The 18,650-nt window shown below is 50.2% G+C and overlaps 1 protein-coding gene across 1 annotated transcript in view; it reads right to left on the bottom strand.

Annotated features, from left to right (window-relative positions):
* Positions 1-15,120, bottom strand: part of LOC143750735 (uncharacterized) — a 40,347-nt gene extending 25,227 nt beyond the window's left edge. Inside the window, exons 1-2 of the mRNA XM_077243907.1 lie at positions 15,006-15,120; positions 14,257-14,736 (exon numbers count right to left, since the gene is read on the bottom strand). Of these exons, the coding sequence (XP_077100022.1) occupies positions 14,257-14,736; positions 15,006-15,120 (595 nt within the window). The remainder of the gene's footprint in view (positions 1-14,256; positions 14,737-15,005) is intronic.
* Between the last annotated feature and the right edge of the window lie 3,530 nt (positions 15,121-18,650).

The following is an 18,650-nucleotide window of genomic DNA, read 5'->3' as shown; positions in this document are numbered from 1 at the left end:
ATCGGGACATCTCACATAAGTCAGCCAGTCTCGGCTGTCAGCGAGCGGCCATTGCGCGCGCGCTCTCGGCTCCGGTTCAGTTTCACAAGCCCGCAAATGGCGGCGGTCTGAACCCGGAGGCCATTCGCCCCCTGGTAGCTCACATAGCTGCGTGGGAAACTATCCCAGGGATTTCAGAATGCGTGTTGAGCACAATAAAGCAGGGCTATGCACTTCAATTCGTTCGCCGTCCTCCGTGCTTTCAAGCCCGGACCGCGACGATAGTGAATGCGGAAGTAGCACACCTACTTCACGCAGAAATAGCAAAGCTGCTGTGCAAAGGGGCTATAGAAAAGGTGCCGCCTTCTCTGAGCGAGTCAGGCTTTTACAGCCGATATTTTCTCGTACCCAAGAAGGACGGAGCCTTCAGACCTATCCTAGATCTGAGATATTTGAACAAAGTGCTTGTAAAAAGACCGTTCAAAATGCTTACGACCAGAAAAATCCTCGCGCACGTTCGCCCGAGGGACTGGTTTATTTCTCTAGATCTGAAGGATGCCTATTTTCAGATTCAGATAGTACCCCGTCACAGGCAATTTTTGAGATTCGCCTTCGACGGTCAGGCATATCAATACACCGTCCTGCCGTTCGGCGTGTCCCTAGCACCCCGTACATTTACAAAGTGCATGGACGCGGCGCTCGCCCCCCTGAGAAGTCAGGGGCTGCGCATAATGAACTATCTGGACGATTGGCTGATATTGGCACAGTCAGAGACAGAACTACTATCTCACAGAACAGTGCTTCTCAGTCATCTGGAAAGCTTGGGTCTCACGGTCAACTGGACCAAGAGCTCATTACTGCCCAGCCAGTCAATTTCCTTTTTAGGAATAGAACTGGACTCGGTGACCATGACGGCTCGTTTATCGACACAGCGCGCGCGCCGTGTTCGCCACCTAGCCGCATCTTTCCAGAAGGGCAGCTTTCTCCCTTTGAAAACATTTCAAAGGATGTTGGGCTGTATGGCATCAGCTGCAGCGGTGCTCCAGCTGGGCCTACTGCGCATGCGCCCGCTCCAACGCTGGTTGAACGCTCGCGCGCCTCGCCGAGCCAGGGTGTCTGGCGGCCAGAAAATCAGAGTGACTCAGACCTGCATAACAGCTCTGCAGCCCTGGTTAGTGGCCGATTGGTACCAGCATGGAGTAATGATGGGAACCATCTCTTATCGGAAGGTCATCTCGACAGACGCGTCCAACTCGGGTTGGGGCGCGCTGTTCGAGGGCAGACCGGCCTTTGGCCAGTGGTCAGACCAGGAGAAGGGTTTTCACATAAACTGTCTGGAAATGATAGCGGTCGAGAACGCGCTGAAGTGCTTCCTCCCGTTTATACAGGACCAGCATGTTCTTGTCCGCTCGGACAACACATCTGTGGTATCCTATGTAAACCGTCAGGGCGGTGTCAGATCCAGAAATCTCTGCAATCTGACGGAACGCCTCCTTATTTGGTCACAGACGAACCTGCGCTCGCTGAGGGCGGCGCATGTGCCTGGCCATTTGAACGACGGCCCAGACAGACTGTCCAGGGACAATGTTCCCCCAGGGGAATGGTCCCTGCACCCCCAAACGGTCCAGAAACTGTGGCGCCTATTCGGCAGAGCGGAAGTCGACCTGTTTGCGTCAAAAGACAACGCTCAATGCCCGATGTTCTTCTCGAAGGACGAGGACGCGCTGGCCCAGGTTTGGCCCAGCCTCCCGCTATATGCTTTCCCTCCGGTCTCTCTGTTGCCACAGGTGATCAAGAGGATCAGGGAAACGCGCCACTCGGTGCTCCTCATAGCCCCGCGTTGGGAGAATCAGACTTGGTTCCCGGAACTGGCACGGCTGTCACATACAGCTCCGTGGCCGATTCCGGTGAGGGCAGATCTCCTCTCTCAAGCTCGCGGCACGATCTGGCATCCCCATCCAGAGCGCTGGTCTCTGCATGCATGGTTGATCAACGGGTACTCGTTGCCCTGCCAGAAGGAGTGATGAACACGATCACGCAGTCTAGAGCCCCTTCCACGAGAAGGCTCTACGCGTCTAAATGGTCGGTGTTCTCTGGATGGTGCACCGACAGAGGTCTGGACCAGCGGACATGCGGGGTGGCGCATCTGCTCACTTTCCTACAAGAGCTGTTGGATAAGGGAAGATCCCCATCCAAGCTCAAAGTTTACGTGGCGGCCGTAGCAGCATTCGCGGAATCGACGCACGGCCAGTCACTGGGAAGACATGAGTTGGTCATCCGCTTCCTTAGAGGAGCTAGAAGGATGAATCCGCCGCGCCCCCCGTCGGTTCCCATGTGGGATCTTTCACTGGTCCTCGAGGCCCTGAAAGCTTTTCCATTTGAACCACTAGACTCCGTGGAGTTGAAATATCTATCACTAAAAGCCGTTTTTCTGACTGCACTGTCGTCAGTAAAACGTGTAGGGGATCTGCACGCGCTGTCTGTCAGCGCGTCGTGTCTTGAGTTCGGACCAAATGACTCTAAAGTCATCCTCAGACCTAGACATGGTTATGTCCCTAAAGTGATGGGCACTCCATTCAGAGCGCAAGTTATTTCGCTGTCAGCTCTCCCAGCATCTGACAGCGAAAGTGATGTGAATCTCCTCTGCCCTGTCAGAGCGCTGAGGTTTTACATTACGCGCTCCGCCTCCTTCAGGCGTTCGGAACAGCTTTTCGTTTCGTTTGGTGGGCGCGCCAAGGGGCTTGCCTCCTCGAAACAGAGCCTGTCCAGATGGATAGTGGACGCTATAGCGGCAGCTTACGCGTCAAAAGGCCTGCAATGCCCTCTGGGCATCAGGGCTCATTCCACGAGAGGCGTGGCCTCGTCGTGGGCATGGTCCAGTGGAATTTCTATCCATGACATATGTGTAGCGGCGGGCTGGAGCTCCCCGTCTACCTTTGTCAGGTTTTATAACCTAGAAGTTCCTGCCTTGCAGGCTAAACTGTTGTCAGTCTGAAAAGAGGTGTATTCTGCCCAGATCTCCTGCTCAGATCACGTTCATGACTCAGCTCTCCTGGTTGAGCTGCACTAAGTAGGGTATGTGCCATATGACTATACAGACCGGCGCGCTGCTCTGTATTCCCTATGTGTGCTTATGTACAAGTGATGGCCCGCGTGGCTGGCCACCTTATTTTTTCCACTTATGGGGTTCCCCTTAAGCTCGGGGTCTCATGTGGATGCTTGGCGCGCACGGCGTTGACAAAGTGTTCCCGTAGCGTAAGCTAAACTTACGCCATGCTAATGCTCACGCCACGAGCGACTTCGCTTCAGTCGTCAAAAAACTCAGCCTACAGCCCCTATTTTATACGCTAAGCCACGCCTATCTGGTGGGCTGTGACGCTATAAAGGCGCGGGCGCCCTTCATTGGGCGTGACGTCACGCCGGGCGCACTGGTAGGCTGCAGCAGTTGCCCGCAGGGCAGCCAATGAGCACGCGAGATGGCCTGCTCTAGGTCTGCTAGCTGCTGCACTGCGTTGACAAGTTATACAAAATTAAGGATAATTTTTTGGCTTCAGTATCTCGAGAAGATGAATCTTTCCCGTAGCGTAAGCTAAACTTACGCAATACTCGTGCCCTCTCTAGAGAGAACCGAGGTTACGTTAGTAACCGAGTATCGTTCTCTTTTTATAGCATTTGTCTACTAAGTTTTAATTGTTTTTCAAACGCAATCTACTGCGGCTCTACATTCACACAATTGTTTTCAGTCTTTCTATATTAATTTAATCAATTTATCCTTATATTATATTCTTTTATATATTATATATATAATATATATTATATTCTTTATCCTTATATTCCTTATATATAATTAATTTTAAATAAAAATTAAATGAATTATATATTTTAGATGTTTTTAGTTTGTTTTTAGTTCAGATATTCACATCTGAACAACATGTCTGTTTAAATTTGTTTTAACAAAAATTGTGTTAAAACATAATATGTTGGATATCATTTTTTAACAATAATCATGTTTGTCAACTTGCCATCAGCAATTATCATTAAAAACAATGCAAATATTGATATTAGTAAAACTCAATGTGTGGCTTTTGCACTTTTTAAAGTACACTTTTACACATAAATACCCTGATTTACGGTTTTATTTAGTTATAATAAAAAAAAAATCTAATTTAATTTCTATCCGATTAATCGATTAATCGGAAAAATAATCGTCCGATTAATCGATTATCAAAATAATCGTTAGTTGCAGCCCTAGTTCCCTTTCGTTGTCACTCCGAGTTACGTCGGATGACGACGAATGGGGTTTCGCTTAGAACACCTATCGACTTCGAGTATTACAAAACGAGCCAATGGCAAAGAAATGCCATGGATCTGCGGAATTTGCATAGCGTATCTCCGCCTTACCTCGTGGGTATAAAAGGCAACAGGCAACAGGCAGATATGTTTTCGCTTCGGAGCCAAGAGTATTTCTTCACTCCACAGTCATCTCTGACTTCGCTCTACGAGACGAGCTTCTCTCTCCGGTGTTGGTGTGACGGCGATCTGCAGCGAGCTCACAGTGCCTGCTGATCTGTGCAGTAATCTGCCAGTGTGTGTGTGTCTCCCTGTGCGCTTCAACATCACAGAGTTTTTTTTCTCTCCTCTCATAAAAGAGCTCGCACGCGGCACGTCTTTTTAAAGACGGCTCGCCCGTGCATTTCTGGTTGCAGCGGACTGGTATCGGACTCTGATGGGCACGAGCGCTGTCTAGTGTGTTTGATCATGCTTGAACAGCGCTCGTGGGTGACTCATGTTCTCGCAAGGGAACGTGATCATCGCGTCATATATAGGTCGAGACTCGGTGAACTCGCAAGAGTGAGAGTCCCCTCATCCACCCCCCGATCTTCGGCTGGTGGCCAGGGTGACCTGAGGGTTACGGTCTGGAACAAGGCGCCGACTACGTTTCCGTGACCCCAGCCCCCCTCTTCAATGACGGTGCCCGCTAGTGAACTGCTGATTTCCGCGAGTCTACCCTCTGGTGGCCTGCGTGTTTCAGTTGAAGCTACAGAGGAAGATGCCATGTCTGTTGCAGCATCACTAGGTGGGCTTGAGTCTTCTGGAAGTGAGGGCTCGTCACAGCTGCCACCTTCCGGTGTGCATACGGCTGTGCCTGAGTCTGATCCGGAGATGACGGCCATGCTTTCCTGGGACGATTGGTTTTGGGTAAGGCCGCCGACCCTCGTCCGTGGCAAACCCCAATACCTCTCTTCCCGGACGTGCATGATGAGATCTCGAAGTCCTAGAAGACCCCCTTGTCTTCTCAGGACCGCTCGCTGATCTCATCCGCCTTTCCTCCCCTCGATGGGGCCGCTGCCCTTGGGTACACTGGGGTTCCCCCGGCTGAACGCTCTGTTGCGATGCTATGTGTCCTCAGAGTGCTTCTTCTCGGCGCAATCCTAAGCACCCGCCCGTGGCCTGTAGTTTTTCGTCTACGCTTGTGGCGAGATCCTGTAGTGCCACGGGACTGGCAGCCGCCTCTCTGCATGCCATGGCTGACCCAGATGCTCATGGACCTGCACGAGGGCGGGACTGACCCAGGGCTCTTCACTGAGCTGCGCGCCATCACTGACCTTGCTCTCCGAGCGACGAAAGTGGCCGTACGCTCCCTGGGTCAGGTGATGCTCACCATTCTGTGGCTGAACCTGTCTGATGTACTGGATGTCGCACGGACCCGTCTGTCCGACATTCCCATATCCCAGGTCGGCCTCTCCGGCGGTGCGGTTGAGGGCTTGACCAACAGCTCTCAGCCGCTCATGAGCAGACTGACGTTGATTCTGTCCCGACGGCCCCGCCGTCCGCCCAGGTCCCTCGGTCTGCCCACCGCCGAAGGCGCCCCCCCGCGGCTCCCACCCCGCCCGTTCACCCGGGCCGGCTCTGGGGGCCGCGGGCGGACGCCACAGCCCCTCTCCAGCCCCGCCCCCCGCTACACGCCGGGTTAAGCGGCGCTCCTGAGACGGGCTCCTCGGGGATGGAGCAGACTGAGGTTGACTGTCCCGACGGCCCCGCCGTCCGCTCAGGTCCCTCGGTCTGCCCACCGTCGTGGGCGCTCCCCCGCGGCTCCCACCCCGCCCGCTCAGCCGGGCAGGCTCTGGAGGCCGCGGTCGGACGCCAAAACAGTCCTCTCCAGCCCCGCCCCCCGCTACACGCCGGGTTAAGCGGCGCTCTTGGGATGGGCTCCTCAGAGATGGGACTCAGTTCTTTCCAGGAGCTGGTAGCAGGACCACTCCTTTCCCCGGGTGAGGGCCGGGGAAGAATCCTTATTCTCCAAAGAACTGACACAGAGCGCCGCCCACATGCCGTGCTCTCCTCGTCCCCCTCTGTCCCGGAGGTGGTTGACACGGCGTGCCGTCCACGACCGCTTCGCCCCTGTCCCCCTCTGACGCCAGACCCTTGACAGAGCAGGCCCCTGTGGAACGCTGGTCCTTCCCTGGCCTCCTCTGTCAGGGTGCGGTTTTGACCTTGCCCCCACACCGGGCCGCTATGCCGTCCACGTCTGGGCCGGTCATTCCGCTTCGCTGCACCACCGGAGGGACGTCTGTGGTTCTCGACGCCGCTGGCACAGTTGGGAGCCTGCCTAGAGCTTCCCTTCTGTTCCGCGCGAACCATCGGCTCGGCTATGCGATTCAGTTCGCACGGTCTCCTCCCCACTTCAGGGGAGTCCGCTCCACTTTGGTCGATGGCTATGCCCTATCATGAGAGCGGAGGTTGCTACCCTACTGGCGAAGGGTGCGATTGAGACTGTTCCTCCAGCCGAAAGGAGTTCCAGGGATACAGCCCCTACCTCCTTGTCCCGGAGAAGTCTGGTGGGTTACGGCCAATCCTGGTCCGAACCGCTCCCTTCACAGGCTGCCGTTCAAGATGCTCCTGGCCAAACGCATTTCTGGATGTGTGCGGCCACAGGATTGGTTTGCAGCGATCGACCTGAAGGACGCCTACTTTTATGTCTCCGTTCTCCCTCGACTCAGACCATACCTACAGTTTGCTGTCAGGGCGCGCGCATATCAGTACGCTGTTTTCCCATTCGGGCTAGCCCTGTCTCTTCGCGCCTTCACAAGGTTGTTGAGGCTGCCTTTGTTCCTCCATGGGAACACGGGGTTCGCATCCTGAACTATCTCGGTGACTGGCTGTCTTAAGCTCACTCCTGAGACCAGGTTTGCGAATACAGGGACCCAGTGCTTCGGCACCTAGCTCGTCTGGGCCTTCGGGTCAACCGGGGAAGGAGTAAACTTTGCCCCGTGCAGAGGAGCTCTTTTCTCGGTATGGACTTGGTCGCCTTCTCCACTCAGCCATTGCTGACTTGCCTGAGACTATCAAGCGCAAGAGTGCGGTTCCACTGAAGTTTCTTCAGAGGCTCCTGGGGCATATGGCATCTGCAGCCGTGGTTCGCCGCTCAGATTGCTTCATATGAGACCGCTTCAGCTTTGGCTCCGCGACCGAGTCCCGAGGTGGGCATGGCAACACGGCACCCTCCGAGTACCAGTTACTCCGACCTGCCGTCAGACCTTCACCCCGTGGTCGAACCTCAGTTTTCTACGGGCCGAGTGCCCCTGGAACAAGCTTCGCGGCATGTTGTTGTAACGACAGATGTCTCCTCCACGGGCTGGGGTGCCATGTGCAATGGACGTGCTGCCGCGGGCTCCTGGACAGGACCCCGACGCCTCTGGCACGTCAATTGCCTCGAGTTGCTGGCCGTACGTCTTGCTTTGCGCCGCTTCCGGGCCGTGCTCAAGAACCAACACGTACTAGTCCGTTCAGACTATACCGCCTCTGTAGCGTACATCAACCATCAAGGTGGTCTACGCTCCCGCCGTATGTCGCAACTCGCCCGCCACCTCCTCATATGGAGTCAGAAGCATCTGAGGTCCCTTCATGCCATTTATATCCCCGGAGCCCTGAACTGTGCAGCCGACGAGCTCTCACGGCTTCAGCCCCTCCCGGGAGATTGGCGACTCCATCCCCAGTCGGTTCAGCTGATTTGGGACCAGTTCGGGGACGCACAGATAGATCTGTTTGCCTCCCACGACTCGACCCATTGCGCCCAGTTTTATTCCCTGACCGAGGGCACGCTCGGCACGGATGCTCTGGCGCACAGTTGGCCGCAGGGCCGCAAGTATGCGTTTCCCCCAGTGAGCCTTCTTGCGCAGACCTTGCGCAAGGTCAGGGAGGACGCGGAGCAGGTCATTCTGGTCGCGCCATACTGGCCCGCCCAGACCTGGTTCTCCAAACTAGTACTCCTCGCGACAGCACCTCCCTGGCCGATCCCTCTGAGGAAGAACCTTCTTCCTCAGGGACGGGGCCACCTATGGCACCCTCGTCCCGATCTCTGGAACCTCCACGTGTGGCTCCTTGATGGGACGAGGCAGGTTTGAGTACCCTACCACCAGCGGTGGTGGCTACCATCACTTCCGCTAGGGCGTCGTCCACGTGACACGTCTATGCGTTGAAGTGGAACCTCTTCGTCAGCTGGTGCTCTTCTCACCGAGAAGACCCCCGGAGTTGCTCGATCAGCGTTGTGCCTTCCTTCCTTCAACAGGGGCTGGAGCGAAGGCTGTCTCCCTCCACCCTGAAGGTCTACGTTGCCGCTATTGCCGCACACCATGACCTCATCGAAGGTAAGTCGGTGGGGAAGCACGACCTGGTTATCAGGTTCCTGAGAGGAGCGAGGAGACTAAATCCGCCCCCCTCCTCTCGTTCCCTCTTCGGACCTCTCAGTGGTTCTAACTGCCCTGAAGAGTGCTCCATCTGAGCCCCTGCAATCAGTCGAGCTTAAATTCCTGTCTATGAAGACAGCGCTCCTGGTTGCACTGGCCTCCATCAAGAGGGTAGGGGACCTGCACGCATTCTCCGTTGACGAAGCGTGCCTGGAGTCCGGGCCGGCTTACTCTCACGTGATCCTGAGACCCCGGCCTGGATACGTGCCCAAGGTTCCTACCACTCCCTTCCGGGACCAGGTGGTGAACCTGCAAGCGCTGCCCCTGGAGGAGGCAGACCCAGCCTTGCACTGCTCTGTCCAGTACGCGCTCTCCGCGCCTATGTAGACAGGACGCAGTGTTTCAGGACCTCAGACCAGCTCTTTGTCTGTTATGGTGGGAAGCTGAAGGGAAAGGCTCTCTCAAAGCAAAGGTTGTCTCACTGGATAGTGGACGCCATTGCTTTGGCATACCAGCAGCAAGGTCGACCGTGCCCCCTTGGTGTGACTGCCCACTCCACCCGGAGTGTGGCATCCTCTTGGGCTCTAGTGCATGGCGCCTCGCTAACAGACATCGGCAGAGCTGCAGGCTGGGCGACACCTAACACATTCGCCAGATTCTTTAATCTCCGAGTGGAGCCAGTGTCCTCTCGTGTACTCGCTTCAACCAGCTAGTACCGGACCCGCTCAGGTGTCTTCGCTTGCTCGCCATTCCACTCCACGGACTGGATACGTGCGATATTCTCCTCAGGTGAGCTTCCCCGGAAGCCCTGAGCTCCTCCAGCACTCCTGACGTCGGCGCCAGTGTCTATTGCCTGCGTGTCGGCTAGGTGCCTCCCGTGTGCATGGTCCCTCCTCTGAGCGACCCCCACATGTGTATTTCCACTGTAAGCCTCTTTGAGCATGTGTCTTTCCCTTGGCAAGCCACCTTGCCACCCCTGGGGTTGAAATATTCCACCTGCGGCTGGACACCCCAGTGTTCTCCATATGTCTCCTTCGGGTCATATGTGTATTCTCTAAGTCCCCCCCCCCCCTCTGGGTTGGCAGTAATTGCATATTTCCCCTAAACTTTGGGATATGCTCCCCAGTGTACCTTGGTATTCCTGTGCTAAATAGGAGTCCTTCGTCCGTGCCAGTCTCACGACAGGGATCTCAGATTTACGCAGGGCACTGGAAGACAGCTGAGAAGGTGGCGTGATTAGACTGGTAACCCCATTCGTCGTCATCCGACGTAACTCGGAGTGACAACGAAAGGGAACGTCTCGGTTACGTATGTAACCCTCGTTCCCTGAGTAGGGAACGGAGACGTTACGTCTTCCTGCCACTTTCCGCTGTACCGCGGGGATCGCCTGAGCTCAGTCTTGGCTCCTCAGCGAAGAAACATATCTGCCTGTTGCCGGCGTCCTCCTTTTATACCCACGAGGTAAGGCGGAGATACGCTATGCAAATTCCGCAGATCCATGGCATTTCTTTGCCATTGGCTCGTTTTGTAATACTCGAAGTCGATAGGTGTTCTAAGCGAAACCCCATTCGTCGTCATCCGACGTAACGTCTCCGTTCCCTACTCAGGGAACGAGGGTTACACACGTAACCGAGACGTTTTCTTTATAGAAAATACCACTACCGTATTATTGTCATTGGTGTTTCAGTATTTGCATTGTTTTGATTACTGCATACAAAAAGAGATGACACATTGTATTTTCTTTTTATATTTTCCTTTATTTTGGGGAACAATTTGCTGTGTAATCTGAGAATACACTGGCACTGTATTTTGTTTTATTGTGAGTTTGCCCGTAACTGCCAGAAAAGAAACAGAAACTCCTAACTCATTTATCAGGAATATAATAAGAACCCCATTTGTATTTGTTGGTCCGGTGTCATTTTCCTGTGGCCACATATATATAGCTGATTCTGAACGAACTCTTCGAGATGAACTTGTTCTAACGCATTTTTAGGCTATGTTTACACGGAAACGATCTGAAGAGAAAACGCAAAAGTGGCGTTGCGTTATCACTTTTTATTCTGCGTTTAGACGAGCGTTATGGGGGGGGGGGAAATCCGCGTGCATACACTCTCAGAAAAAAAGGTACGAAAGCTGTCACTGGGGCTGTACCTTTTCAAAAGGTACACTTTAGTACCTAAAGGGTGCATATTGGTACCTTAATGGTACATATTAGCACCTGAACTCAGAGGTGGGTAATCCAGGGGTCAGAAAGTAAAAGTCCTGCCATAGTTTATTCCACCCATGAACTCAGTCAGCTGATTTCACTAATTAGTTATATCTCCTGTCTGAATTAGCAAATCCAGGTCAAGTGATTGGAACAAAATACTAATGAGGACTTTTACTTTCTGAACCTGGACTTTACACCTCTGCATAGCAATGCCACATGTCAGCCAAGAGCAAAGAAATAAACCAGAACTGGACCTTATCGAAGCCAATTAAAACAACTCCACAAACAGCATTACCAGCTTCACTTATTACTAACCAGACTGACTTTATTTCTGTCAGACGTCTACACAAGTTTTTATTGAGAATTAACAGAGGTTTAACTCATTCATTTGAAGTCACCATAACAGTGATTCGTGTTTCCATTAGTTGGGCTCTTAACTCTTATTGTATATTTTGTTTTTTTTTTGCTGCTGTGACGGTGTGTTTGTCAAACACATTTGGAGCAGCAAAGAAAGCAAAAGTGAAATGAGATCAGGTGATGATGGTTACCTGTTGATGGTTTTATAATCTTCATGAAACAGACTGATTCACTGAGATATTTTAATCTAGCAATTTTTTTTCACATCACATACCTTGTGTTACTGCAGCATGAGATCAAGCAATAATATAACAATAAGTTAGAAGACCTTAATGAACATGAGCACAAAAAAGTCATTTTATTATGACACACACAGACATAAACAATCAGCGTATAAATCTCAAGAATGGTGACAATCAAAAGTACTATGCTGCAATGCGTGCTGGATACCACCATAGTACAAAACTCCCAGCATGCATTGCAACATGAATAAATTATGCTGAATTGTCCTATAATTTTATTTGATTCTAAATATTTGCTATTATTTTTTTCTGTTGTTTTTGTTGTGAATTAGTAGCTTTTCAGTGATGTTCTGAATTAATCTGTTTATCTAAATATTTGTGACTGTCACCATTGTTGAGATTCATGTGCTGATTGTTGATATCTGTGTGTGTCAGCTTAAGCCAAATTTTTTTTAATTCATTTTTTGGTAAAATGTCTAAACTGACTGTTATATTGCTGGACCTCTTGCTGCAGTAATACAGGGTTTGTGATGTGATTATATTAGTGGAACAAGATAATTGTTAGATTATAAAAATCTCAGTAAATCAGTCTACTTCATGACGATTATTAAACCATCACTAGGTAACCATCATCACCTGATCTTATTTCACTTTAGCTTCCTTTGCTGTTGCAGATGTGTTTAATAAACACACTGTCACAGCAGCCAAAAAAGACAAAATATATAATAAGAGTTAAGAGCCCAACTAATGGAAACACTAATCACTGTTATGGTGACTTCAAATGAAACAGAGTTAAACCTCTGTTAATTCTCAATAAAACTTCTGTAGAAGTCTGACAGAAATAAAGTAAATCCGGTTAGTAATAAGGGAAGCTGGTAATGCTGTTTGTGTAGTTGTTTAATCCTCCTCTGTTGAGATCTTCACAGATTTAGTGTCTTCTTTTCTCTTCCAGTTGATTTCATCTAAGGCTGTAGCTGCAATTACTCCATATTTAATATACACATATGTTTTGGCTACAATAAGGTCCAGTTCTGGTTTATTTCTTTGCTCTTGGCTGACATGTGGCATTGCTATGCAGAAGTGTAAAGTCCAGGTTTAGAAAGTAAAGTAGTATTAGTATTTTATTCCAATCACCTGGATTTGCTAATTCATACAGGAGATGGAATTAATTAGTGAAATCAGCTCATGGGTGGAATAAACATATGTCAGGACTTTTACTTTCTGACCCCTGGATTACCCACCTCTGATTTCAGGTGCTAATATGTACCATTAAGGTACCAATATGCACCCTTTAGGTACTAAAATGTACCTTTTGAAAAGGTACAGCCCCAGTGACAGCTTCCGTACCTTTTTTTCTGAGAGTGTATGGTGACCAAAAATGTGTGAAATTCGATGTAGTATGCACTCCAGGCGGCTAGGTGGCAATGTGAAGCACTGCCACACAAACACACCAATGTCTGAGAATATTTTGTATAACTGCTGAAAAGACTCTTGTACGTTTATCAGAGTATATTTAAGGCAACTTGAAGGTCCGACATATGGAAATAATCCGACATGTTGGTTGTTATTTTCCTGTTCTGGCGCATGCCGGTGACGTAAACGCGAACGCGACGAGAGCCACCGTGAGCAGATTTGCGTTTTTACCCTTTAGACGGGAACCCGACGGTGGAGCGTTTTTAAGATTTCCACTCTGGAGGGTGGTTTCACTTTTTTGCGTTTTTAAGCCCCCAAAACGCCATCGCCGTGTAAACGAAAGGCACATCCGATAAAATATTTTTACGTTTTCACCCGGAATCGTTCTCGTGTAAACAGGGCCTTAATCAATAAAATGTTAACACAATAGTTATAGTACATATTTGACCATACATTTTTTGACATTATAGGGGAAGCCAAGCTTCCCTTGCAGTCTTAAAGAAATCCCCACTGGTGTGTGTCAATGAGATGCAGGTGTGTGCGCAATCAGGCCCAATGCATGTGTATGGTGTAATCATTTACCAGTCAAATTTGTAACTGACAAGATGATTTCCCTTAAAGGGGTGGTTTACTGCTTTTTTTCTTTTGCATGACTGTTTATGGGGTGCAATATAACATTTATTCATGTTTTTTTTTAAACCCTTATTTTTCATAAATTTCACCTTTGTTGTAAGCCGCTTTCCCCTATGTCATTTGAATGACCGATTGACTTCCTGATTCTATGAAACCACTCCCTCAGAAACAGGCAATGGGCATAGATTGGGCTACTTTAAAAGACAATATCTCTGCTTACGTTGAACTTTCAGCGCAGCAACTTTGCAGATAACTGTTCATGCAACAACAGCAGCATTACACACTATTTAAAATACAAAAAGTGAAATCGCAATCAACCACCCTTTTAATGACAGAAAAAAGCAGGATTACCTTAATGCTGGAATTAGTGGAAGCATGCATGCATTTCCTTGACTTTCTTCATGTTGTATTTGTAGCTTGTTGTTGCAGTCCTTGCGAGACATGCAAGATGTGAATTGATGAGTTGGTTTCTCTGTTTCTTCTTCATAGTGTTCATTGTTGAGAAAGTTTACTCACAAGTGTATGTGCTCACAAAGAAGGACATCACTTTTGGGATTTTCATCACAAGTGGCTTCAAAGTGGGAAAATCTTCTTCAGACACCAAGCTCCAAGGATTTGTGAATGTTTTGGAAGAGCTGAGGGGGAAATTTGAATCCAGATTCAAAGACGTGAATGAGCACAATGAGATTTTCAACTTTATTGAAAACCCCTTCCACGTGGATGTGTCATCTCTCACTCCAAATATCACTCTGCTCTGCCCTCAGTGTGCTGCTGTAGAAAGTGAAATGGTAGAATTGCAGACAAAAGACATTCTCAAAGTTGAACTCAGAGCAGGTGATAGTTGGAGTGAGAGATGACACATCCACGAGGAGGTTTTCAATAAAGTTAAAAATCTCCTTGTGCTCATTCACGTCTTTGAATCTGGATTCAAATTCCCCCCTCAGCTCTCCCAAAACATTCACAAATCCTCTATGACTTCTGGAGCTTGGTGTCTGAAGAAGATTTTCCGACTTTGAAGCCACTTGTGATGAAAATCCCAAAAGTGATGTCCTTCTTTGTGAGCAAATACACTTGTGCTCATTCACATCTTTGAATCTGGATTCAAATTCCCCCTTCACGTCTTCCAAAACATTCACAAATCCTCTGTGGCTGAAGTGCTGCTGCAGAGATGGGTCATGTGGTGACAGCTCTGAGTTTGGGGAGGTGAAGGAATTCTCTGTAAGGTATGTACAGGGTAGCTATTTTGTTCTGAAATGCTCTGGTTGCATTCAGCGTGTTGCTTGGAAGCTTATCTCTTCCTTGAAGCTGCAAGCTGAGAGTGTTTAGGTGACAGGTGATGTCAGTCAGAAAGGCCAGACATGTGATCCAACATGGGTATTCCAGCTCTGGCTCCCGTTTTCCTTTGCTGTCCAGGAAAGTGCAAATCTCAGAGAGGAGGCTCAGAACATTCAAGTACTTTTCCACGGGGCAACTATCTCACTTCACTGTGCATCAGTAGATAACCATACTCTGTGTTATAGTCCTCAATGAACTGTCGGAACTGTCTGTGGTTCAGCGCTCTGGAGAAGGTGAAGTTTACCACAACAACAACTGTTTGCATCACGTTTTGGAATGTATTATTTCTCAGAAGCCCAACAAGCCCCTTCTCCTTTCCTCACACGCTAGGGGCACCATCCATGCACACACTTGCTAGACCTGAACAACTGAGATGTTTTGTCATCAAAAAATGTCAGAAGTGCATTCAGAATGTCACCTCTCGTTTGGCGAACAAGTGGGTAAGCACAGCATTTCTTCTCGGAAAGACTTTTCTTTAGGGAAACTCACCCTAACAAAGAACTAAGCTACATCTGTCACATCATTGCTTTCATCCACCACGATGCTGAAACACGATGATGCTGACACATATGCACAGAGATGGTCACTCACATCTTTGCCGATGTTTTCAATACGCCTCATTATGGGGGTATCAGATAATTGCAATTCTTTATTTTGCGTCCTTGTTGTCAAACTCTGCAAACAATATGTCTGCTGAATTCAAAAAGCAATCTTTTACAATTTCTGAGTCCACCCTCCCCCCCACTGTAAAAAATTAAATCTTCAAAAAACGGTCAATGACTGGCAGCTACGGCTAAAATAAAGTAAAATATCCTTATTTAATTTAAGTGCAAAAAACTTTTACAGATATTTTCCTTAAATGTTTTACAGAAAACACTGTTATTTTACAGCTATTATCTGAATTATTATGGTCAAACAAACACCCTAACTGTAAAACAAATCCCATAAAAAACAATGACTGTCAGCAATGGCTGCCAAACAAAAACCATAAAATGAATGTAAAATATCCTAATTTAAATAAGTGCAAAAGACTATTACAGAAATCGTACTCGGTTACTAACGTAACCTCGGTTCTCTCTAGAGAGGGAACGAGTACTGCGTAATATCTTACGCTATGGGGAAAACCTCTTTTCCACGAGATATTGAAGCCAAAAATTATCCTTTAATTTTGATTAATGTAAAACGCTGTGCGGCAGCGTGCAGACATAGGCAAGATGGCTCGCGCGCCTATTGGCTGCCCTGCGGCAACAGCAGCAAGCCTATCGAGAGAGGCCCTGCGTAACGTGACATCCAATGGGGGTGCTTCACGCCCATTTCGTCGCGTCCCGCCAGAATAGGCGTGGCCTTGGCCTATAAATACGCTCGACAGGCTGATACAAACTGGTTTTCATCGCTGAAGTGAACCAGCGCTGTTGTATGCACGGCAAGATACGCAGTACTCGTTCCCTCTCTAGAGAGAACCGAGGTTACGTTAGTAACCGAGTACGTTCTCTTACGAGAGTATCTCTCGTACTGCGTTATATCTTAGGCTATGGGGAACACAATGTAAGACGCCGTGCGTACTGGGATCCGACACTAAAGTCCCAAGGGCAGTAGCCCGGGGCTCATATAGTGCATAATCACCGTAGACTCACAGAGAGTCGGAGAAGAGAGGCTACCAGCATCATTCCCCATGAAATAGCATCCCATAGGAGCTAGTTATGTCAACAGTATATCCCGCAGACAGGGTGAACGCGTTCAGCCTGAACTGGGCAAAAGTACGGGCTATTCAACACCCATGGAGCTGTTCCATCGATCAGTGAGCGATACTCAATCAAAACTCAGCATTCTGCGCCGGCACAGCGGGACAGATAGTACTGAATTCTAGACCGACAGCAGCTTGGCCTGTAAGGCGGGAACCTCTAGGTTATAGAACCTTATAAATGTAGACGGCGAGGCCCAGCCCGCCGCCATACAGATATCATGCAAGGAAATCCCACTAGACCACGCCCACGAAGAGGCCACGCCTCTCGTGGAGTGCGCTCTGACACCCAAAGGACACTGCAGGCCCTTAGAAGTGTAAGCCAGCGCTATGGAATCGACTATCCACCTGGATAGGCTCTGTTTTGATGCGGCCAGTTCCTTGGAGTGTCCGCCAAACAAAACAAAGAGCTGCTCGGTCTGCCTGAAGACAGACGAGCGGGACACATAAGCTCTCAGCGCCCTGATGGGGCAAAGGAGATTAGCATCCGCCTCCTCATTGTTCACCGGGAGGGCGCACAGGGAAATAACCTGGGCCCTGAACGGTGTGTTGAGGGATTTTGGCACGTACCCGTGCCTTGGTTTGAGTATGACTTTTGAGTCATTAGGCCCAAACTCCATACAGGACGCGCTTACTGAAAGCGCTTGTAAGTCCCCCACGCGCTTTATTGAAGCAAGAGCCACAAGAAATACATTTTGAAAGACAGGTGCTTCATGTCTGACAAATGGATTGGCTCGAATGGGGCACCTTTCAGGGCTTCCAGAACCGTAGAGAGGTCCCACATAGGGACTGAGGGAGGTCTGGAAGGACTCAGCCTCCGAGCTCCCCTGAGGAATCGCACGACGAGGTCGTTTTTCACCAGTGACTGGCCAGACGTCGGTTTTGCAAACGCCGTTATGGCCGCCACGTATACTTTGAGCGTGGACGGGGTTCTACCCTTATCCAGCAGCTCCTGAAGGAAGGAGAGCACTTCCGTAACCCCGCAGTCTACGGGTGAAAAGCCCTGAGCTTGACACCAGGTAGAGAACACTGACCATTTCGAGGAGTAGAGCCGTCTAGTAGAGGGGGCCCTAGCCTGCGTGATCGTGTTTAACACTCCCTCCGGGAGGTTAGCGGGTACCCGTTGATGGCCCACATATGTAGGGACCATAACTCCGGGCGAGGATGCCAAATCGAGCCCTTTGCCTGAGAGAGGAGGTCTCTCCTCACCGGTATCGGCCACGGGGCAGTGCTGGTCAGCTGCATCAGGACTGGGAACCAGGTTTGGTTCGTCCATAGCGGAGCCACGAGCAGCACTGGGCATCCATTTTCCCTGATTCGTTCCAGCACTTGAGGCAGGAGCAAGACGGGGGGAAAAGCATAGAGTGGGCGTCGGGGCCATACGTGGGCCAGCGCATCCCTGCTCTTGGAGAAAAGGTTCGGACAGTGAGCGTTTTCCTGGGATGCGAACAGGTCCACCTGCGCTCTGCCGAATGTCTCCCACAGCAGTTGGATCGCCTGCGGGTGCAGCGACCATTCCCCTGCTGGGACATTGTTTCTGGACAGTCTGTCTGGTCCCAGATTCAGGTGACCAGGCACATGCGTTGCTTTCAGTGAAAGCAGGTTGTGCTGAGCCCAGTCCAGGAGGCGTTTCGTCAGCCTGTAAAGGCTTCGGGACCTGACGCCGCCCTGGTGATTTATGTACGCCACCACTGACATGTTGTCCGACCGGACTAAGACGTGGGCGGCCTTTTATCTGGGGACAAAAGCGCCTTAGCGCGTTGTCTACTGCCAGCATTTCTAGACAGTTTATGTGTAGGAGCTTCTCCCGTTCTGACCACTGGCCAAAGAATGGTCTGCCCTCGAGCAGCGCTCCCCATCCCGAGGTGGAGGCGTCCGTGGACACCACCATCACACTCGAGGGAGTCCCCAGACTCACGCCTGACTGGTACCAGTCGGCTTTTTTCCCAGGTTTCAGAGCCGAGACGCATTTCCTGTCGACCCTGAGGCGAAACAGACCAGCGGCCCAAGCCCCGGGCGGAGCTCGTGCTTTCAGCCATAACTGCAGTGGGCGC

The sequence above is a fragment of the Siphateles boraxobius genome, unplaced genomic scaffold (assembly GCF_051911475.1).
Source record: "Siphateles boraxobius isolate OS27281-9 unplaced genomic scaffold, OSU_SipBor_1 25, whole genome shotgun sequence".
NCBI classification, from domain to species: Eukaryota; Metazoa; Chordata; class Actinopteri; order Cypriniformes; family Leuciscidae; genus Siphateles; species Siphateles boraxobius.
The sequence above is the reverse complement of the archived record's forward strand: the minus strand, read 5'-3'. Positions and strand labels throughout refer to the sequence as shown.